The 19503-nt window shown below is 50.2% G+C and overlaps 1 protein-coding gene across 1 annotated transcript in view; it reads right to left on the reverse strand.

Moving 5' to 3' along the window:
- plxnb3 (plexin B3) overlaps positions 1–19503 on the reverse strand; it is a 42451-nt gene that overhangs the window by 19840 nt on the left and 3108 nt on the right. Inside the window, exons 2-8 of the mRNA XM_080853493.1 lie at positions 11596–12838; positions 6296–6475; positions 3879–4007; positions 3293–3393; positions 2442–2574; positions 1294–1453; positions 568–676 (exon numbers count right to left, since the gene is read on the reverse strand). Of these exons, the coding sequence (XP_080709619.1) occupies positions 568–676; positions 1294–1453; positions 2442–2574; positions 3293–3393; positions 3879–4007; positions 6296–6475; positions 11596–12822 (2039 nt within the window). The 5' untranslated portion in view covers positions 12823–12838. The remainder of the gene's footprint in view (positions 1–567; positions 677–1293; positions 1454–2441; positions 2575–3292; positions 3394–3878; positions 4008–6295; positions 6476–11595; positions 12839–19503) is intronic.

The following is a 19503-nucleotide window of genomic DNA, read 5'->3' on the forward strand; positions in this document are numbered from 1 at the left end:
AGAACACTGCATAAAGAATTAGGATAATGATACCCCATACACATATACACACACCATGCACCTGCTACCCACCCACACACACAGTACACCTGCAAAATCAACAACACACTCAAACTCACATCCCAAATACTCAGTTGATTCGTATAACAGCATTCACGCATGTACACACAAACTTGCAGTAGAGCGATCACTTTAGTGATGCTAAAAGCCCGTTAAAACAGGAATCCAGGTCAGGACAGGTCATGAATAGCGTTGATATAGTAGCAAATATTGATGTGTGTTCCATTAACTAGAGATGAGGTCCTGAGGTGCATTTAAAGCTACAGATATTTGGCCTAATCCCCTCAATATGCAGTTTTGTGCAGAAGTTGGAGTGTTAAATTTGACTTGTAAATGTTGCGGATGGAAATGGTGTGTCAAGCATTTTAATTAGGTTTAACACTCCAATACACACACAGTCACACACACACACCACACTAGCACAGAGAGACACACACACACCACACAAACACACATAAACACAGAGATGCACACAAACAGACAGACACACACTCAGAGTTTGCTTACGGGGATGTTGCATTGAGGCGGCCAACAGCTCTACAGTCGTAGAAGGTGAGGTTTGTGTGTGAGATGGTCACATCGCCAAACATCAGTGACACTCTGAGAGCCATGTGATCTGCACACAGGAGAACGCAAACTCTGTTTTTATGTGCACACACACTAACCCCCCCTCACCAAACAGCTTGACTCACTCACAGGTTCGCTGACCTTTTAAACTGGATTTGAAAAACTTCCTCCAATAGGTAGCTTATGACCGGCTGACATTTTCAATCCAGTCAGTGTAATCCTGGACTGTTTAAAAGCCTATTGTCTATCAGATGCTGTACTGACAGCAGATACAATGGCATTATACCATTGTGCGCCCGCAGTAATAAGATTGTTATGAGATAAAGCTTTGGAAAAATTAATCTACCAATATTTGAAACGTAGGCAGAGTATAATCAAAATAAGGAAATGCAAGGCACAGAACAAGATCAACATTCAGCAACTAATCTGATCATCAAACCTGATGTATGAGAAACCTCAGAGTAGACAGAATGTTTGAAATGTTTACAAAGCATCTAGACCAGGGCTGCAGCAGCATACAGGAAAGAGTATCCTGTTGAAGTGAGTATGTGTGTGTGTGTGTTAATGGCTGCTTTCGGATGAATCTAAAATGTATCTGGTAACGCTGCCCTGCGTGGGAGGTGGATGAGGGGGAAGGGAGGAGAGGAGAGGGGGTTGGGGACCCACCACTGCCTGGAGGACTTGGGGGGAGGAGCTCCGGTTTGGGTGACTGACAGGTGATCCTGTTGTCTGTGACAACCGCGGGCTGGGATGGCAGGCCCCCAAAAGAGCAGGTGAGAGACTCATCTCCTGACAGCGTGGGGAGCTGTGCTACTGTGAAAGACACCTGATGGAGAGATAGAGAGAGGGGGGGACAATGAGAAAGTGTAAGCAATAAAAAGAAGGAAGAAAAAAAAGAAAGAAATAGAAAAGGGGGAGAGAGATATTTAAAGAGAGTGAGCGGGAGCAAAGGAGTGAAAACGTGCCAAAGACACAAAGTACAGACAGATAATTAGAGAGTTATATAAATAGACAGGGAGAGAAAGGGAGACCAGAACAAAATGAGGAGTAGAAACAGTGAGCCTGAACAAAAAAAAAAAAAACAGATGGAGAAACAATTATTTACAAATGCGAGCGCAGCCATTTATTCATGAGGGCACGGCCTGGCAGTGGAGAGACGGGTAATTTGGCCCAAATGAGTTTTGATGTTTACACCAAGCTGAGCAGCTTTCAGAGCCGCCTGAGCCCCCCATAACAAAGGACGCCGTCACCGGGATGATTTCCGGCTGAATTGATTTTTCCATTTGCATTTGATCGCGGGTCACTTCAGAAGGGAGCCCACGCACCGGGAACACATGCTGGGCCGTGGACTGGAAGGGGTTATGAGGAAGCAGCCGTACGCAATCCCCCCTCCCACCCCTACTAATCAGCTGGAAATTAGACTAAAGCCTCCTCATGGGAACAATCATTGATGTCTGATAGAGATTGGGGGGGTTGGGGGGGTAAGTAGCATGAGGTAGGGAACCCCCACAAGCCACCATGGCTGTGGGACGGGCAGTCCCACCTGAGCATGATTAACTCCAGCCATGTTCTGAAGACCATATACACTCGATTCCATGAAAGGAAAAAAGGCCACCCTCTTAGTTCAACCAGTTTGTGCAAGTCCAAATGGAAAGGGCTCTCAGCCAACAGCAGATGAAAGAGTTGTGTGGATGAACAAAGCCAGGGGGAAACACAACATGACGTAGATGACATTTTAACTGGGAAGTTAAGCCTAAAATTGGGAGTTCTACCTCCAAAAGGTCAGGTTTGAGGCCCAAGGGAACACTTCTTACCTGCGTCTGCTTCTCTCTGCTCTGGCTGGAAGGCACCAGACTCTGAACGGATACACACTGCTGGCCTTGGTGGTAGCTCCACAACCAATGGTTGGATTGGGTGTGGCGTTGGCACTCCATCTTACGGGAACACCTGATTGGTTGAAACACACAAACAAAGCTTACGGCTGCCGGTCTACATACACAAAAAAAGAACCCTTTGTTGACTTAAGACCTCTCTGGACCTCTGTAATAGGCTTTTACACACTTTAAGGTGTTTGCCTGGGAGGCTGTTTAACTACTGAAAGTGCTTCTTAACCCAACAGCCATTATGACTAAGCTCTAATTCATAAGCTTGGGGTTAAAACCACCTGGAGAGGAACTAAATGTACATAAATGCAGGGTTCTACAAAATCTTTGTCAGACGGTTGTGAGCAGAAGGTTAACTGGTACAGGTATGAACACTAGCCTTGAAGGGAAGATTTCTTTTAATCAAGAGTGAGATAAGATCTCCGTTCTAAAGTTTTCCACGAGGGCAAATGTAATTGGAGCAGCACATGCTCAAGCGAACAGTAAATAAAGCACAAATATAGAGTCCCTGCATTTAAGTGGAATCATTTCCAACTGAAAAAGAAGGAGTTGTAAACTGAGCAGTAGCACCTTTGGGCAAACATTCCAACGTGACATAACCGAGGTCCAACCAACCAGCCAACAACAGCCTTGGGCTTAAACAGGGGAGGAAGAGGGATTGCATGGCTCCAATTCACGGGAAGATAAGATGGCAAAGCAAGCGAAAGAGTGTGTGTGCGTGTCTTTATGTGTGTGTATGTGTGTGTGTGTGTGTGTGTGAGTGAGCGCAGTGGAGCCGTTACCTGCCCTCCAGCACACACCAGCCGCAGTAGGGATCTCTGACGGACAGACAGGATTCACAGTCTGTGTGGCGGGAGCACTGAGCCACCGGCAGCCTGGTGACCTGTGTGAAACACGAGACAGTCACACACACACACACACACACACATGATTGAGGGCATGAGGCTTTGCTCATTTTGGGAGAGCACAGTGGACAACAATGCGTGCTAGACCCCAAGGGTGAATGGAGACATTTAGTGTGGCAGTAGCTGGAACTGAACTGGGTTAGTCACACAGGGGGACAGCCAGAGCAACCATGAGATGAGATCATTCTGAAATGTTTTCGTCATGTTTATGATCATGAATCATATTTGTTTTGTTTATGAAGTAACTGCACGCAGGGGATTCAGGCTGGTGGTGAAGCTGATTGACATTACCTATGATGTTCAAAGATATATGCACACGGCATGAAAAAAGGGAATATGAACATTCTCTGAAATCCATCGGTTTTCATTTACTGCTAAGAGTCGGGTCAGAGTTGGAGAGTTTCTATATAACTGCTGAGATGTGTGGAGACCGGCTGAGGTTTTGTTTTGACAGGTGCCTTACTTTTTTCTCCGTCAGGGCATAGATGCTCTGTCCAGCGGAGTCCAGCAGGAGGTCAGCGTTGATGGCACTCCTCTCGTCCACAGTCACCGAGGCGTACAAACTACCTGTGCCGTTCGCCTGCAGGAACACCTGCCACACACAAACGCTTGAGTTAGCACATATGTTGGCACACATACACAAGAGCACATTTATACACACACACAGAGGTATCTACATACACATACACACAAACACAGACACAATTATACATTCACTTACAAACAAACAGAAAGGTCCTGACAGAACCACAGGCCAACACAACCAAATAAATGTATCTGCATATGCCCACCCACGCAGTCTTCAACTTAAGACACAAACACTTATATCCAAACTTACACAAACACAATCTAACACCCACCCACCCACCCACCCACCCACTCACACACACACACATTCACACAGAATGCCTGCCTGAGATCTCAGAGGATGGTTACATATGTCAAAGTCCTCAGGGCAGGGAAGCCACACCGGGTGGTGCAGTGTGATCTGATTGGCTGTGGGGAAGTGTGTGTTGGTGTAAACAAGGAGCCTGTGCTGTAAATATTTTATGGCACACCGGAGGGGCCAGCAACGAGAAGCCCCTTGCTGTGCCAAGCCAGATTACCCACAGTGCATTGCATGTGGTGGCCCCTGTGGGATCAATAATCCCACCAGCAATGGGGATTGGGAGTCAGGACATGTCCTTCTGTATTATCTGCACACACACACACACACACACACACACTGCATGGACTCATATGGATATACACTTACATGTGGACACACACACACACACACACACACAGCACCAGCCCCTCCAACACATGATCATGCCCGAGGGGCAAGATTAACCAAATTCAGGCCCCCCCTTCAAAAAAAGAAATTCCAGGCTGCTTGTGTGCAAAACACCAGACCACAGCAGAAACAGCCAGAGGCATGTATGCAAGTATGTGTGTGTGTGTGTGTGTGTGTGTGTGTGTGTATTTGGGTGTGAACACACAAAATAGCTCAACAACACCGTGTCCAAAAGAACACCTAACAACTTCAGCAACAACAGCAGCGGCGGCACAGTGGCCTCTCCATGCGTGAATATTTTCTCGCTAGCAGAGCTAATTTTCATTCGGCAGGCCTTTAGAAGTGAGGCGAGTCGCGAACTCGTGCTGAATTAGCCTTTCAGCCACACAGAGGGAGTCCCGCACCCACCGGGTGCAAAGAAGATGAGGGGCTTATCGTGTTTCTTTCTTTTTTTTACTGTTCCTTTTTTTTCTCCTCAGTATCGCCAACAGAATACTAAGAGGACTTTCAACTTTTACACACACACACACTCTCTCTCTCTCGCTTTCTCTCTCTCTTCATCCTTCCACTTTCTCCTGCTTTCTCCCTCTCTTCTGCTTCCTCGCTCTCCTGCTTTTTCTCTCTCTCTCTTTCTCTTCATATCTCTCTTTCTGTGTCCCTCCAAAGCTCAGCAGTCAGACATTTCAGATGATAAGCAGCTTAAGTTATGCATGCGCTCACTTGTCCACAGCGGCATTCTTTACATAGTACCCATAACGCCAGGTGAGTTTTTCCGAGAATGAGAGAGAGAGAGAAAGAATGAGAGACCGAGAGTGGGAGGTAACATGTAATAAATTACCAGTCTCAGTTTCCAGTGAATTTTGAGGTAACTTACGTGCCAACCAATGAGGCCTGCCAGGCGATTCACGCCCCAGCGAAAATAAAAACAGTTTTGAGCTAGTCTCTGTTAACCTTACAGAAGGGGTCAACTCCGATTTAATTATCTATTTTATTTATTTTATCCCCCTTCCCCCCTGTTTATTTATTTATTTGAATAGCAAATAGGCCTCTCTTGTGAATCTGCCACGGAGACACTCATTCACCAGTAACACAATGCTGTCAGAGGTTGGCATAGAGCAAGGTCATCCTCCAGCGCCCTCTGAGCCGTCTGAGGCAGAACAGAACAGAGCATCTTTATGGAAATGGAGGAGGCAGAGAGAATCAGCGCTGTTCTGAACAGGGGGCTGCCCTAGCATCCACAACAGGCTTCTCCACGGCTACTGTCCCCAAAGACACAGGGAGCGCGTGAGAGAGAGAGAGAGAGAGAGAGAGAGAGAGAGAGAGAGAGAGAGAGAGAGAGAGAGAAAGGATGGGGGGGTCATTACACTAGGCCTGTATTGGATGTGTGGTGAAAGCCCTGCTCTGTTACCATTCACACACAGACACACGCACACACACACACACACACACGCACACACACACACGCACACGCACACGCACGCACGCACGCACACGCACACACAGTTCGACACACTCATACACCCACACTGGCTTTGTTTATCTCTCTTTCTCTCACACACTCACGCGCACGCACTTTTCTCATGCAACAGAACCCAGGCACGTACCTTGTGCAGATGCCCTGCCTTGTCTCCGAGCAGAGCGATGGTGTGTCCGGCTTCGGTAGCCGTGGCGACGGCAGTGAGCAGGGTGGTGCGGGTGAGGGCAGGGTCAGTTTCCAGGGGCACGGCGCTGGCGATGGGGCTGGGGGTGTGTTCCCCCCCACAGGGGTACTCTGTCACCGAGGACTACAGAGAGGGACAGAGACAGAGAGAGAAAGAGACACAGAGACAGAGACACGCAGAAAGAGAGAGACAGAGACACAGACAGACAGACAGACAGACAGACAGACAGACAGACAGACAGACAGACAGACAGACAGACAGACAGACAGACAGACAGACAGACAGATAGATAGATAGATAGATAGATAGATAGATAGATAGATAGATAGATAGAGAGAGAGAGAGAGAGAGAGAGAGACACACACACACACAAACAGAGAGAGACAGACAGACAGAGAGAGGGAGCGGTGAGTAAACATACACACTCGCCACACAATTCTTTGAAGACAGCAGAGAGAAACTCATATGCATGCATGCACAAACACAGCCGTCCCACAGGAATTGTCACTCTACCGAATACACAAAACAAAAAGGTTATTTGAATACAGTTCAGTGAGGATCCAATCCAATCCAAAGAAGCTTATGTTTTACTATTACCTACCTTACAAATCATTACAAAACCTAGGACAATATCTAATAGTTGAATTTTCTATCAAAACCAAGCAATGTGACATGCAGGATAGCAGTGAAGTGAAACAGCACATTGTGAATCTCTCCTTTCAATAAAAGTTGGCCTGACTCTGCCCTAGACTTTCCACAGTACTTGATCTGGGGTGAAGTGACAAGTTATTACCAGCAGGGGGAGTTCAGAGGAAATGGGCACATCTGAGTACAGTCACCACCCAGTACTGAAATCTGGGTGATTTCCGTACTGTCACCACTGTGTTTGTGTACAGAGAGCTGCACCAGTAATCAGTGATGTTCTGTGTGAGGCAGAATGTTATGGGTGTAATCCCACTGTGGCTAGTCAGTGGGGAGCGGAGTTGGTGAATGAGTGCTGAGTGAATGAGAGGGATAATGGGGAGGGAGGAGGATGGTAAGGCAGGTGCTTGGAAATAAGGAGCTTTATGTTGTAAAAGCCCATATAAAACCACAGAGAGCTCAGAGGCACTGAGGAAGCAGTTGAGGAAAGCTTCCTCGGGACACACACAGTTATGATGAGACACTTTCAAAAGAAGCCTACAGTACATGTCCCTGAAGGCGAGGACGCAGACAATTTCGAGTCATATGAGTTCCATTAATCTGGGTTAAGTTAATTTATTCCAAGTGGTACAGAAGTAACACACACACACCAGAAACACACACACACACACACACACACGCACACACGCACACACGCACACACGCACACACGCACACACACACGATGAACGGACAATGCGATCTGCATCCTGAGAGCTGGACAGCACATAGAGACATTCCTTCCTGCCTGAAGGGGCTATTCTGGGCTGCACCTGTCACAGAGGGTGGATGGACACACGGCCACAGCCTGGGTGACAGCACACCAGCTCAGCAGAGCCCCAGTCCTCCAAACACACACTGACACACACACACACACAAACGCACACGCTCCCAGTTCAACTTAGCAGCTTAGCAACTCAAACCACACACAGAGAAATGCACAGCACAGCTTTGCAGCTTAATACACCATACACACAAACACACACACACACACACACACACACACACACACACACACACACACACACACACACACACACAGCAGCTATAACTGGAGTATGATGAAAGGGCATTTTGCAATAATGCCTAGGGGGAGTTTAAGGCGACCAACATAAAGGGTCGTGGACCTCCATTTATTTCTTTGTAAGGGGAAGTTGACACCGTGTCAATACTCATGGTCTATTTCGGGCGGTGGCCTTTTTCCCCCCCCTGGTCTCATAATTGAGCTGAGCCATAACTGAGAATACACAACGCCCAAAAAACACACCTAACCAAAGGGCTACACACCTCATCTCACATCACATCTCGTGAAACACTGGGGCTGCAGCACACAGCCACACCAAAAAGAGCATCGAATGATCCACACACGCATCGCTGAATGGCAGAGTGGAACTCACACACACGTTGTATTGATCACACACAGGCTGAGAGTGAGTGCACAGCACACTGCTCTGGGCTCAGGGCTGGGCAGGGAGTAGTGGTTGTGTAACTGTGTTTGGTGGCCGGGTAGGGGGAAGGGGAAGAGAATGGGTGGTGGGGGGGGGGGGGACTGGGGGTTGACACGAGGCTGGTGGTCAGTGGGACAGTATGTGTGTGTTTGGGGGGGGATGTTGTGGGTCAGTGGTGAGTGGAATAGTATGTGTGTGTGTATGGGGGGGGGGGGGGATGATGTGGGTCAGTGGTCAGTGGGACAGTATGTGTGTGTGTGTGTGTGAGGATGATGTGGGTCAGTGGTGCTCGGCTTGGGCCAGCTGCAGCGTAGAGGGGTGGGAGAGGCGAGGCGAGGCAGCAGCACTAAGCTGGATTTGCTAACCCTGCCCTGGTGGCTCCGTGCTGCAAGAGAAAGCAATCTGCGTGCAATCTCTCCATCTCTATCTCACTCCATATCCCTCTCTCCTCTCTCCCACTACTATCTTTATCAGCTCCCCCTTTCCCTCCTCCCTCTTCTTTCTTTCTGTGTCTCCCACATCTCTACCACCCCCTCCTTTTTCGCCACTCCATCTTTATCCACCCCCTTCTCTCTCTCTCTCGATCTCTTTAGTCATCTCTGTGACCCATTCTTACACATACACCCACCCCCACAGACACACGCACGCATACACACACACATGCAATACACTATAAGCGCTACTCTGTTTTTCACACCAGTCTCATTTCCATTTTGCAGTGTTAATGGGGGTCACGTTCAGTACTCCGTCTCCCTCCTTTCTCCTGGAGGTATCAGGGTCCTTCTAGCAGAGACGGGCCCCCGGTTGACAGAAGGGGCCCCTAGGAGCAGCAGATCGCAGGCTGGGTGCCCCTGTTCAGAGGCCGAGGGGACGTGCCCCTGCGACAGATTAAGAGTCACTGAGAGCAGCTGGAAGTTAATCTGTGTCAGCACCGAGGCAGCTGCCACTCACCGACTTACATGGCCGCGACACACGCACTACAGTACACAAAATATACACACACACACACACACACACACACGGCCGGCCACTCACTCACACACACACTTACACTCTCACACACACACGCACAGAAACTCACAAGTGCTTTCAGCAGCACAGGTCTCTGACCCCGATGTGGTGTGGTATTCCATCACTGCCCCGTGTGCGCCTCGCTAATGGCTCCACAGGGGGAGGGGGGGGGTGGGGGGGGGGGGGGGGGGTTGGGCCTCTAACACCCTCCCTCACCTCAGACACCACCAGTGTGGTTCAGGGGAAATAACATTAAATGGTCCCACACATGTACCACAGGAAAGTCTAAATCTCAAAAGTCAACATAAATGTGGCATACATACAGACCTCAAAAGTCAATACAGCGGAGGACTTCTGGGTAACCACAAATGGCTACGATAACTGGCAAACCGACATAGGCCTGCTTGTGGCCAAAAATCTCTGGTTGATTTTGGTGAAGCCCATCGCATTTGTACCGTTCCCCTCAACACTCCAGCCTGCAGACTTTTCATGACTCAGGATTTCATCACTCTGCCCATAATTAATGCCGTGCTCCAGCTAGACCGAACCGCACTGCTGCCTCTACAGATTCCTTAATAGCAGGGTTAACTGCAGATAATGGGGGCGTGTGTGTGGGGGAGGACAGATGTGAAGCCATTGTCAGGGAGCCCAGATTCTGCATGAAATGTTTACTTTATGTTCCGGGGGCTCTAGATAAAAGCCAGAACGCGAATGGCTGAATGAAGATGTGATCTAAACGGATGGTGTGTGGTGCGTTGGAAGCAGAGTTCTCTTGTTAGAAGCTGTTGGGGACTAGGTTAGGGTTAAAAAGATGGTGTGTGGTGCGTTGGAAGCGGAGTTCTCTTGTTTGAAGCTGTTGGGGACTGCGACGAACCAGGGGCTCTGATCCCTTCGCCAGCGTCTGCACAGCTGCTGGGGCTCCACTGGCACTGTTGACTTAGCTGACGAAAAGAGCAGCGCGCTCCGTGACAGAAGAAAAGAAACAGAAGAAAAGAAAGAAAGAAAGAGAGAGAGCACCATGAGGCGGATTTGCAGCTGGCAGTAAAGGGGTTTCTGCTGTGGGGGAACCCATTGATTAAGAGCAATGAGACTTAGAGAGAGACGGAGGGGGAGAGAGACGCAGACAGAGAAAGATGGAGAGAGAAAGAGTGGCAGTAAGAGAGAGAGGGAGAGTGGTAGAAGGGGTGGAGAGAGAGAAAGTGGCAGTCAGAGAGAGAGAGAGAGAGACAGTAGAGGGGGAGAGAAGGAGAGAGAGAGAGAGAGAGAGAGAGTGGCAGTAGGGGGGGAAAGAAGGAGAGTGGCAGTCGGAGAGGAGAGAGAAAGAGTGCCAGTCGGAGAGGGAGAGAGAGAGAAAGAGAGACAGAGAGAGAGAGAGAGAGAGAGAGAGAGAGTGGCAGTAGGGGGGAGAGAGTGGCAGCGTATCTGCGATGTCTCCCGCTGCTGTTGAGGAGTTAAAGAGTTAAGCAGCACCGGCCTCCCTCGGCTCTTTAGACTTCATTAGCCACTCAGCTGCCATCTGATGGGCTCATGAGTGTGTGAGAGAGAGAGAAAGAAAGAGGGAGGGAGAGGGGAAGGTAATGGTGTGTTAAGCCTAATTTTTACTTCAGACAAAGAGTGCTGTTGTGACATGCTGTGCGATGAAAATGACCTAATTTTGACACCACAGTGTACCTCTTTGCTCTGTGGTCCTGTTTCCAGGCTAAGTTACTGTAGGTCTCTCGCGAAAGGGAAACATTATGCTTAACATTCACTCAAAACACTGGAGTTCTCTGATCGGCCATAATGAAATCACCCAGACAGTATCTGTTTGTGTAAATGCATTTGAGGAAATGAATTCAATTTAAATTCAAGTCCCGATGAAGTGATTGAAATGAACTGCCGTCTTGAGGCCATTGGCAGGCCTGGCAGCCGAGACAAGCAGATTAGGTGACTGGGCCGTCACTGTCACGGTCACTGTCTGATGGACAAGTGAGTCATGCTTGAGTCCACTGGGCGCTGGCAAGCAGGCTAATAAGCTTAAGATGTGTCCACCTTGATCAGGCTTAATGTATTCATTCGCCAGGGTTATTAATTGAAAGTGACTGGCAGAGGGGCTGCTCTTACCTGGGCCAGGCGCAGGCACTTGGAGGACACGTCGTACTCGATGTAGGCCTCCTCCTGGTTGGTTGCCCCGCGGCCCTCCTGCGTGTAGCACAGCTCCTGCGTCCGCTTCAGGGCTTTGTTCAGGCGCTCCATGTCGTACACGCATAGCGCCGAGCGGGCCGTCGGGGTCGGGGTGGACGCCTGCCCGGCCGCCATGGCGACGAAGAGCGCGGGCCTGTCGTGGTGGCTGCCGAGGGCGGCGGCCTGCGCCAGGTTGTAGCCCCCGGTGCAGGCGAGCGGCAGCTCCACGTAGGAGTAGAAGCTGGGGTCGTCGATGCAAAGGCGCGACACGTACGTGCGGTACTCCTTGGAGCGCGAGACGTCGCGGCGCGACAGCAGGAAGTAGACGTGGCGCTCGTGCTGCAGCGCGGCCACGTAGTGGTTGTTGTACTCGGAGTAGGTGCCCACCACCAGCTTGCCCAGCTCCTCGTGCGAAAAGGCCGGGGCCGAGTGGTGCTTGCTGGGGAGCAGGCGGCGCGTGGTGATGGGGGGGATGCCCCCGGGGCCTTTGCTGGTGTAGCCGCGGCCCACCAGCATGAGGGGCGCCTGGCTGGGCTGCTGCTGGGGTTCTACCAGCACTCCCACGGTGGAGACGCGCGGGTCGTTGGCGGCCACGTACTGCGTGTCCACGGGGTTGGAGGTGTTGTAGAGCACGCGCGCCACGTCGGCCAGACTGCGCTTCTCGCAGATGCCCTGCAGCACCGTGCCGCACACGATCAGGCTGCGCCAGCGCGTCCGGCTCTCCGCGGCTTCCATGCCCTCATCTGTCAGGGGCTCGTCCTCGCCGTCCTGCAGCAGCAGGATCTGGTTGGTGTTGTCCGTCTGGCGGGCCTGGGTGCAGTCTTTGGGGTCGATGGGCGGCAGGCAGTCGGGGCTGTCCAGCCGTGGGCCCGTCTGGCCCTGGGAGAGCAGGCGCAGGTCCGGGGACAGGTGGTACAGGGCGTTCACCCCGCCCACGTACACCTGGCCCGAGCGCGGGTCCAGCAGGAGGTGGCTCAGGGGGGCGCCACCGTTTAGGCTGACGGCGCGAGGGAGGGAGGCCGCCCCGGAAGCGGAGGTTGCGGAGTCGGGCGCCGCCGCGGTGGTCAGGGTCGGTGGCAGCAGCAGCAGGAGGAAGAGCAGGAAAAGTGCGAGGGGCCTCCACCAGATGGCGAGGGGAAGAGGCAACGGGGGAGCAGGAGCTGGCATCGCACCCCCTTACCTGCTGAAGAGACGACAGGAGAGGGGGAGAGAGGAAGGAAGGAAGGAAGAAAGGAAACAGACAGAGCAAGACATGGAGACAGAACGGGAAAGAGTGAGTGTGTGTGTGTGTGTGTGTGTGTATGGATGTGTGGATGTGTGTGTCAGAAGATAGGTCAGAAGTGTGTCAGTCAGAAGATAGGTCAGATGAGTAAGAATGCAAGAGACGAAGTGAGAGTGACAGAAAAAAGAGAAAGTAAGGAATGTGGAGAGGGAGAGAATGAATGAATACATGAGGGAAGAGAAAGTGTGGGAGAGAAAGGGCAAGATAAAAGTCAAAGACAATGTATTTGAAGAGGGAGAGAGAGAGGAAGAAGAGAGGGAGAGAGCAGAGACAGGAAGACAAATGTTAGGATAACACAAATACATCACACAGCCAATGCCCACTGCTCCACTTCACAGGGCTCCACAAACAAATACACACACACACACACACACACACACACACACACACATTCATAGCCAGTGCTCACTGCTCCACTTCACAGGGCTCCACAAACAAACACACACACACACACACACACACACACACACACACACACATTCATAGCCAGTGCTCACTGCTCTGCTTCACAGTGCTTCCACAAACACAGTCTTGGTTTCAAACTTATGCCTCTGTCATCAAAGGCCTGCCAACGTCACCCTCTCCCAGACACACACACACACACACGCACACACACACACACAAACACACACACACACACACACACTCATAGCCAGTGCTCACTGCTCTGCTTCACAGTGCTTCCACAAACACAGTCTTGGTTTCAAACTTATGCCTCTGTCATCAAAGGCCTGCCAACGTCACCCTCTCCCTCCCAGACACACACACACACACACACACACACACACACACACACACTCTAGCTCAGACAGATCTCTGGACCAGTAGGGTGACTGACACCCAAGTCTGTGAGAAGGCAGAATAAAAAATACAAAAAATCTAGACTCTCTCTCCCCCCTGCTCTCGCACTACCCCCACCCCACGCTCTCCTTTTGGCTCACTCTTTGAGAGTTTCAGAGTGTCAGAAAAGCCAGAGCGTAACTTCCCTCCTGTCCCGCCCAGTATTGCCCATGTAAAACACATTCCTCTGCACACACTCTGTGCATCTATCAACAGACCCTTGGGTCAGTCATCTGCTTCCAACGGAAGCAAGCAGAGTCTGACTCATGGTCTGGTGACCTGTTTCTGTTTTTCTTTCTTTCTTTTTTTCATGGCCATGACGAGAGGCAATTCTCCCCTCCGAGCGAACACAGTAAGGCAACCATGCGGGGTGGGGGGTTGGGGGGGGGGAGAAGTGATCAACAGCAAGCACTTGCTGGGAAGCGTTACTGAACTGTACCGCTGATGAATTATGCAGGGTACCCACCAGCAATCACAGTTAGGCCCACACATCTTTAGAACATATGGGGAAGGATGAATAAGTGTGGTTGCGTGTGTGTGTGTGTGTGTGTGTGGAGACATCTTAAATGAGGCGTGTGAGCGCGGGGAGAACACCTGTTACGGTGTCGCGCATCCTTTGTGTGCAGGAAATCACACACAAACACACACACACTCATGAGGGTGTGTGCGTAGCCACGCGCATGCACCCACACACAAAAGCGAAACCATACGCCGATAAATGTAGGGCGCTCGATATGGTGCACGCTCTAATTTTTGGCCAATATGCTGAACATCATTTCATTTCACACAGACATGTGCATCAGAGGACGTGCTGTAGATGAGCACGAGGAGGGGAGTCAGAGAGAGAGAGGTGGAGGGAGAAGGAGGAGAGAGAGAGAGAGAGAGAGAGAGCGAGCAGGAGGGAGGGAGGGAGGGAGGAGAGGGAGAGGAGACAGAGGGAGGAGAGAGAGAGAGCAGCAAAAGGAAGAATGGAAATGTATGTAAAGGAAAGAAGTGTAAGACCATCTGAGTGAGCAAGAAATAGAGAGAGAAAATATGATGCAGCGTGATACCAAACACAGATAGCGACCCAGCGCACACAAGAGAGAGAAAGAGAGAAAGACAGACAGAGAGAGAAAGTGAAAGACAACAGAGAAGTGGGAGAGTGGGAGAGAGAGAAAGCAGTGTGATCGATTGAGAGAGACCCACAGAGAGTGAGAGAGAGAGGGCAAGTGAGCGAGCGCGAGATAGAGAGGGAAGAAGCGGGAGAGAGAGAAAAATTCATCTTTAATTTATGGCTCGCCGGCAGAGACGTCTTGGGGGGCTTCTGTATGTGAAAGATGAGTCGGGAGTGAAAAACGAATTGCTCCCTCACTCTGATCAGTATGCATAACATTTTTCACCTCAACTCCCGACTTTTTCTCTCTCTCTCTCTCTCTCACACTCACACTCACACTCACACAAAAAAAATGACAGGAGCCCAGCATCTTCACCTTCAAAGGCAGGCTGAGGCAGCGAGGCTGGGCTTGACACACTGGTTACCATCATCACTCTCTAACACCAACCTCCCCCCTCCCCACCCCACCCCAATTAAGCCTCACTGTCAGCACACTCAGACGTCCCCATCTTTACAAAGGCGAGAGGGCGTGTTGGAGCGTATAAGTGTATGTGTGGGTGAAAGAGAGTGTGTGTGTGTGTGTGTGTGTGTGTGTGTGTGTTCAGAGTTTGGGATATTGGGGTTGTTAGAAGTCTCCTTCAGTCGACACTTTCGCCCTACGAGCTCCACTGGCCATGTTGGCGCGCATATAATGAAGATGATCAAAAATGCAGTGTGAACTACAAAGGGCCCGCACGCTCACGCCTGTCCAACAGCATTAGCTCCTCTTTACTTTAGAGGCCGCAGCCCCACGGGGGGAGACGCAGCCTTGCAGTCTTCCTCCCGCCGCTGCAGCCTGCGCTGTGCTAGGCTTCTGACTGCTGCCTACAGGTTCCCCAAGAGAGCGGCTCAAGAGCCGCCGCCGTGTGAATACAAATCTGCGGGTGAGAACAAGAGGCGGTAATGTGACGTGAAGAAGAGGATGGAGGAGGATGAAGATGGTGGTGGTGATGATGACAATGATGAAGAGCACTGTAGGTTCACAAAGACTTCCTTCGCTCCAGACTTTCACTTCTGCGAACTTCACAGAGGACCTCAGGGGCACGTCAAAACCAGACAGTTACACTCTGTGAGGAGGGTTGAGGTTTGTTCTTTTTTTTAAAAATATATTTCATCATTTGTATTTTTTTTTGCCACCTCAGCATTCAGTACTTCTCTTAAATGGTAATCAGGAACCCAGGGCAATGTGGAGGAGCTTAGTGACTGACAGTAGAAGGGCTTGCGGCTGTCTTTGTTTATGCTGTGCGCTCGCAGACACACACAAACACACACACACAAACACACGAGAGGGAGATGGGGAACACACACTTCCCTCTGCAGACTGACGGCGATGTAAGACAGTATGAGCAGTGAGGGGAGAAAGCGGGCGCCAAGAGAGAGAGAGAGAGAGAGAGAGAGAGAGAGTGGAGAAAGAAAGAAAAAAAGAGGGAGAGAAATAGGGAGATGGGGACAGAGAGAAGGAGAGAGAGACAGTGAGTGAGCAAGTGATAGAGAGGGAGGGAGAGTGAAAGAGGGGGGGAATACACACCCAGCTCATCAGGCCAGGTCAGCTGTAATTTATGTGGGTTCAAGCAAGTAGCACACAAGAGAGAAAATAGTGAAGCTGGAAAATGGTCCACGTTGAGATGGCTGTTATAAAATGCAAAGAGGTCTTCTTCGTGAAGTACATGTGCCTGTAAAAACACTTCTCTCTTTGGTAGGTGCCTCTCTCCCTCTCTCTCCCTCCCTCCCTCTCTCTCTCTCTGCCTCTCTGGTTCCCTCTCTCCCTCACTTTACCTCCCCCTGGCCAAACAATCTTACAGTGAGAGGAGTGTGCATACTTGCCGGGTTGCTAAGCTCACTCCACAGTCAAGATTCCAGCCAGTTCCCAAAGAAACGGCCTTCGTGGCAATTACAGCATGTGCACACACCCTTAAGTCGCCAGGCTGCATGCCACACACAGAAACACACACACACACACACACACACACACACACACACACACACACACACACACACACATATATGAATCACTAACTGCCAGCTTCTGCCACGCTACACTGCAGACACACGCACAATCCTACACATATGTACTGTAGACACACACACACACACACACACACACACACACACTGGCCAAACTAGCGACCTACACATAACACACTCTTACACTAAATAAATCTGACCCCACACAAGCACATTGCTTTACACTCTTATCCATTACACCTGCTGACACGCACTCACTTACACACACATACACACACACACACACACACAGACACACACACAGACACACACACTGCCACACATATACGGACAAGCTCAAGTACAGACAACAGAAAAGCAGACACTAAGTTAGACAGACTGACACACACACACATACACACACACACACACACACACACACACACACACACACACACACACACACACACACAGCCTCTCATATACAGACAAGCTCAAGAACAGACAACAGAAAAGCAGACACTAAGCGAGACAGACTGACACACATATTCACACACATAAGCACACACATAGGCACACGCTCGCGCACAAGAAGCTGAAGGCCATCCTACAAAGCCTGCCTCACATAGACATTGAGAGGGTAATAAAGACAGTCTGTGAAGGTATCACACACGCTCTGCTATAAAAAAAAAAAAACACACACACAAACCACACCCATCTCGTTTGCTATGGCAGACAGGAAGCAGCAGTGATTACAGTCTGCATCTTTACGGGCCGATGTCTGTCAAAATACTTCAGACAGTCTGGCCTACGGACTTTCTTTTGTCTCCAAAAGTGCCTTTAAACACTGCATGCTCGCAAAAACAGCAGAACAAACCACAATCAGAACCAATATGGCCCCGGCGTGGTCATTTTTTCCAAATCATTTGCCTTTTGTTGGGCTCAGTGAGCGCGGGAGCATGAGATGAACTCATAATAATAGAGTGAACTGCTCACACATGCCCGTTTGACTTCAGCTCAGACAAGGGCTGGGCCCTCCAGAAGAAGGAGGGGGGCACAGTGCTCTGTCTGGTAGCTGACAAAGAGGCAGCAAGTGCTGGGCACAGCTTCCATGAGGCGTGGGTAGGGTGGAGGGTGGGTGTGCGTGGAGCCGGAGTGGCGGGGAGTTTAAAACACAGAGGTGAGGCTCCGTCATTCAGCCTTATTGGTGGTACAGAAGGGCTGGTTAAGACAAAGACAAAGCATTTGACTCGCATGCACGCACACACACACACACACACACACACACACTAGTGCTCGCTCATACTGTCTCCAGGCGACGAATACATTCTGACGACGCTAGAGATTATTACAGCGCTGGCTGGCTCTTTGAAAGCGGCGTGCACGCGAGAGTGGCTGGGATTTACAAGTCTCTTTGAAGCCGAGTGTGAGGGTGTCAGCATCCGTGAGCGCGGGCGCGTGTGTGTGAGAGAGAGAGAAAGAGAGAGAGAGTGAGAGTCAGTGTGCGGGATGTGCGTGAGTGCCAGTAAAAGAATGCATATTAGCGAACATGTGTCCGTGTCTATAAGCACGTGTGCTTGTGATAGTGTCTCGGTGCGTGTGTGTATGTGTGTCTGTGTATGTGAAAGAGTGTCGGCATGTGCGTGAGAGAAAGAGTGTGTGTTTGTGTGTGTGAAAGAAAGAGTGTGTGTGAAAGAGAGAGAGAGCGAGAGAGAGAGCGAGAAAGAGAGAGAGAGAGCGAGAGGGAGAGAGTGTGTGTGTGTGTGCATGAGGTTTGCAGTGGTTTAATCACCTCCTCTACGTGCCTGGGGTGGATGGGGGATTCATTTCCATACTCAACAGTGGGAGCGGGGGGAGCAGGTGGATGTGCCAGAGAAAGCAGAGGATGGGAGGAAAGTGAGAGGGAAAGCAAGAGAGATAGAGAGAAGGAAGGAGAGAGGGAGTGAGAGAGAGAGGGAGAGATAGAGGGAGAGATAGAGGGAGAGATAGAGGGAGAGAGAAAGAGTAGGGTAAGAAAGGTGGAGTGAGACTAAGGGAGAGAGAGACCGTGAGAGCGAGCGAGAGACAGGAAGAAAGGAGAGATGGGGTAAATTAGGGGGTGGGGGAGATAAAAAAAGGGAAAAGAAAACAAGGGTGTGTGAATGTTTGAAGAGCAGAGGCAGGGAAAGGAGGTAGGAATAGAAAATGCAACAATTAGCAATGTAAGCTCCTGAATTTATGATCAGCATACGTGTTGTACAGTGCCTATGCTCTAATAACTAGAGCCCTGAACCTTTAGGAGTCCATGATTTCTCCTTCATTTCTTACATTTTGCCCTCAGAGGAGCAACACTGTGTGTGTGTGTGTGTGTGTGTGTGTTTGCATAGACATACGTTTGATGGGGGCATCTTGATCCATTTCATCTTCTTCCCTATCCACACCCACACCCACCCACTCACACACACACACACACACACACACACACACACACACTCTTTATACCCTCCAACAGAGCTCATGAATATTTCTCACATATTTCACAGACGAGATATCTGATATCATCAAGGCGTTTGACGAGCCTGTCTAGCTGTAAGTAAGGGTTAGTTGAACCTTGCACACACACACCCACACATACACACACACTCAGTCCTGGAGGAATTTTTCCCGT

The sequence above is a fragment of the Sprattus sprattus genome (genome assembly GCF_963457725.1).
Source record: "Sprattus sprattus genome assembly, chromosome: 16".
Classification (NCBI taxonomy): Eukaryota; Metazoa; Chordata; class Actinopteri; order Clupeiformes; family Clupeidae; genus Sprattus; species Sprattus sprattus.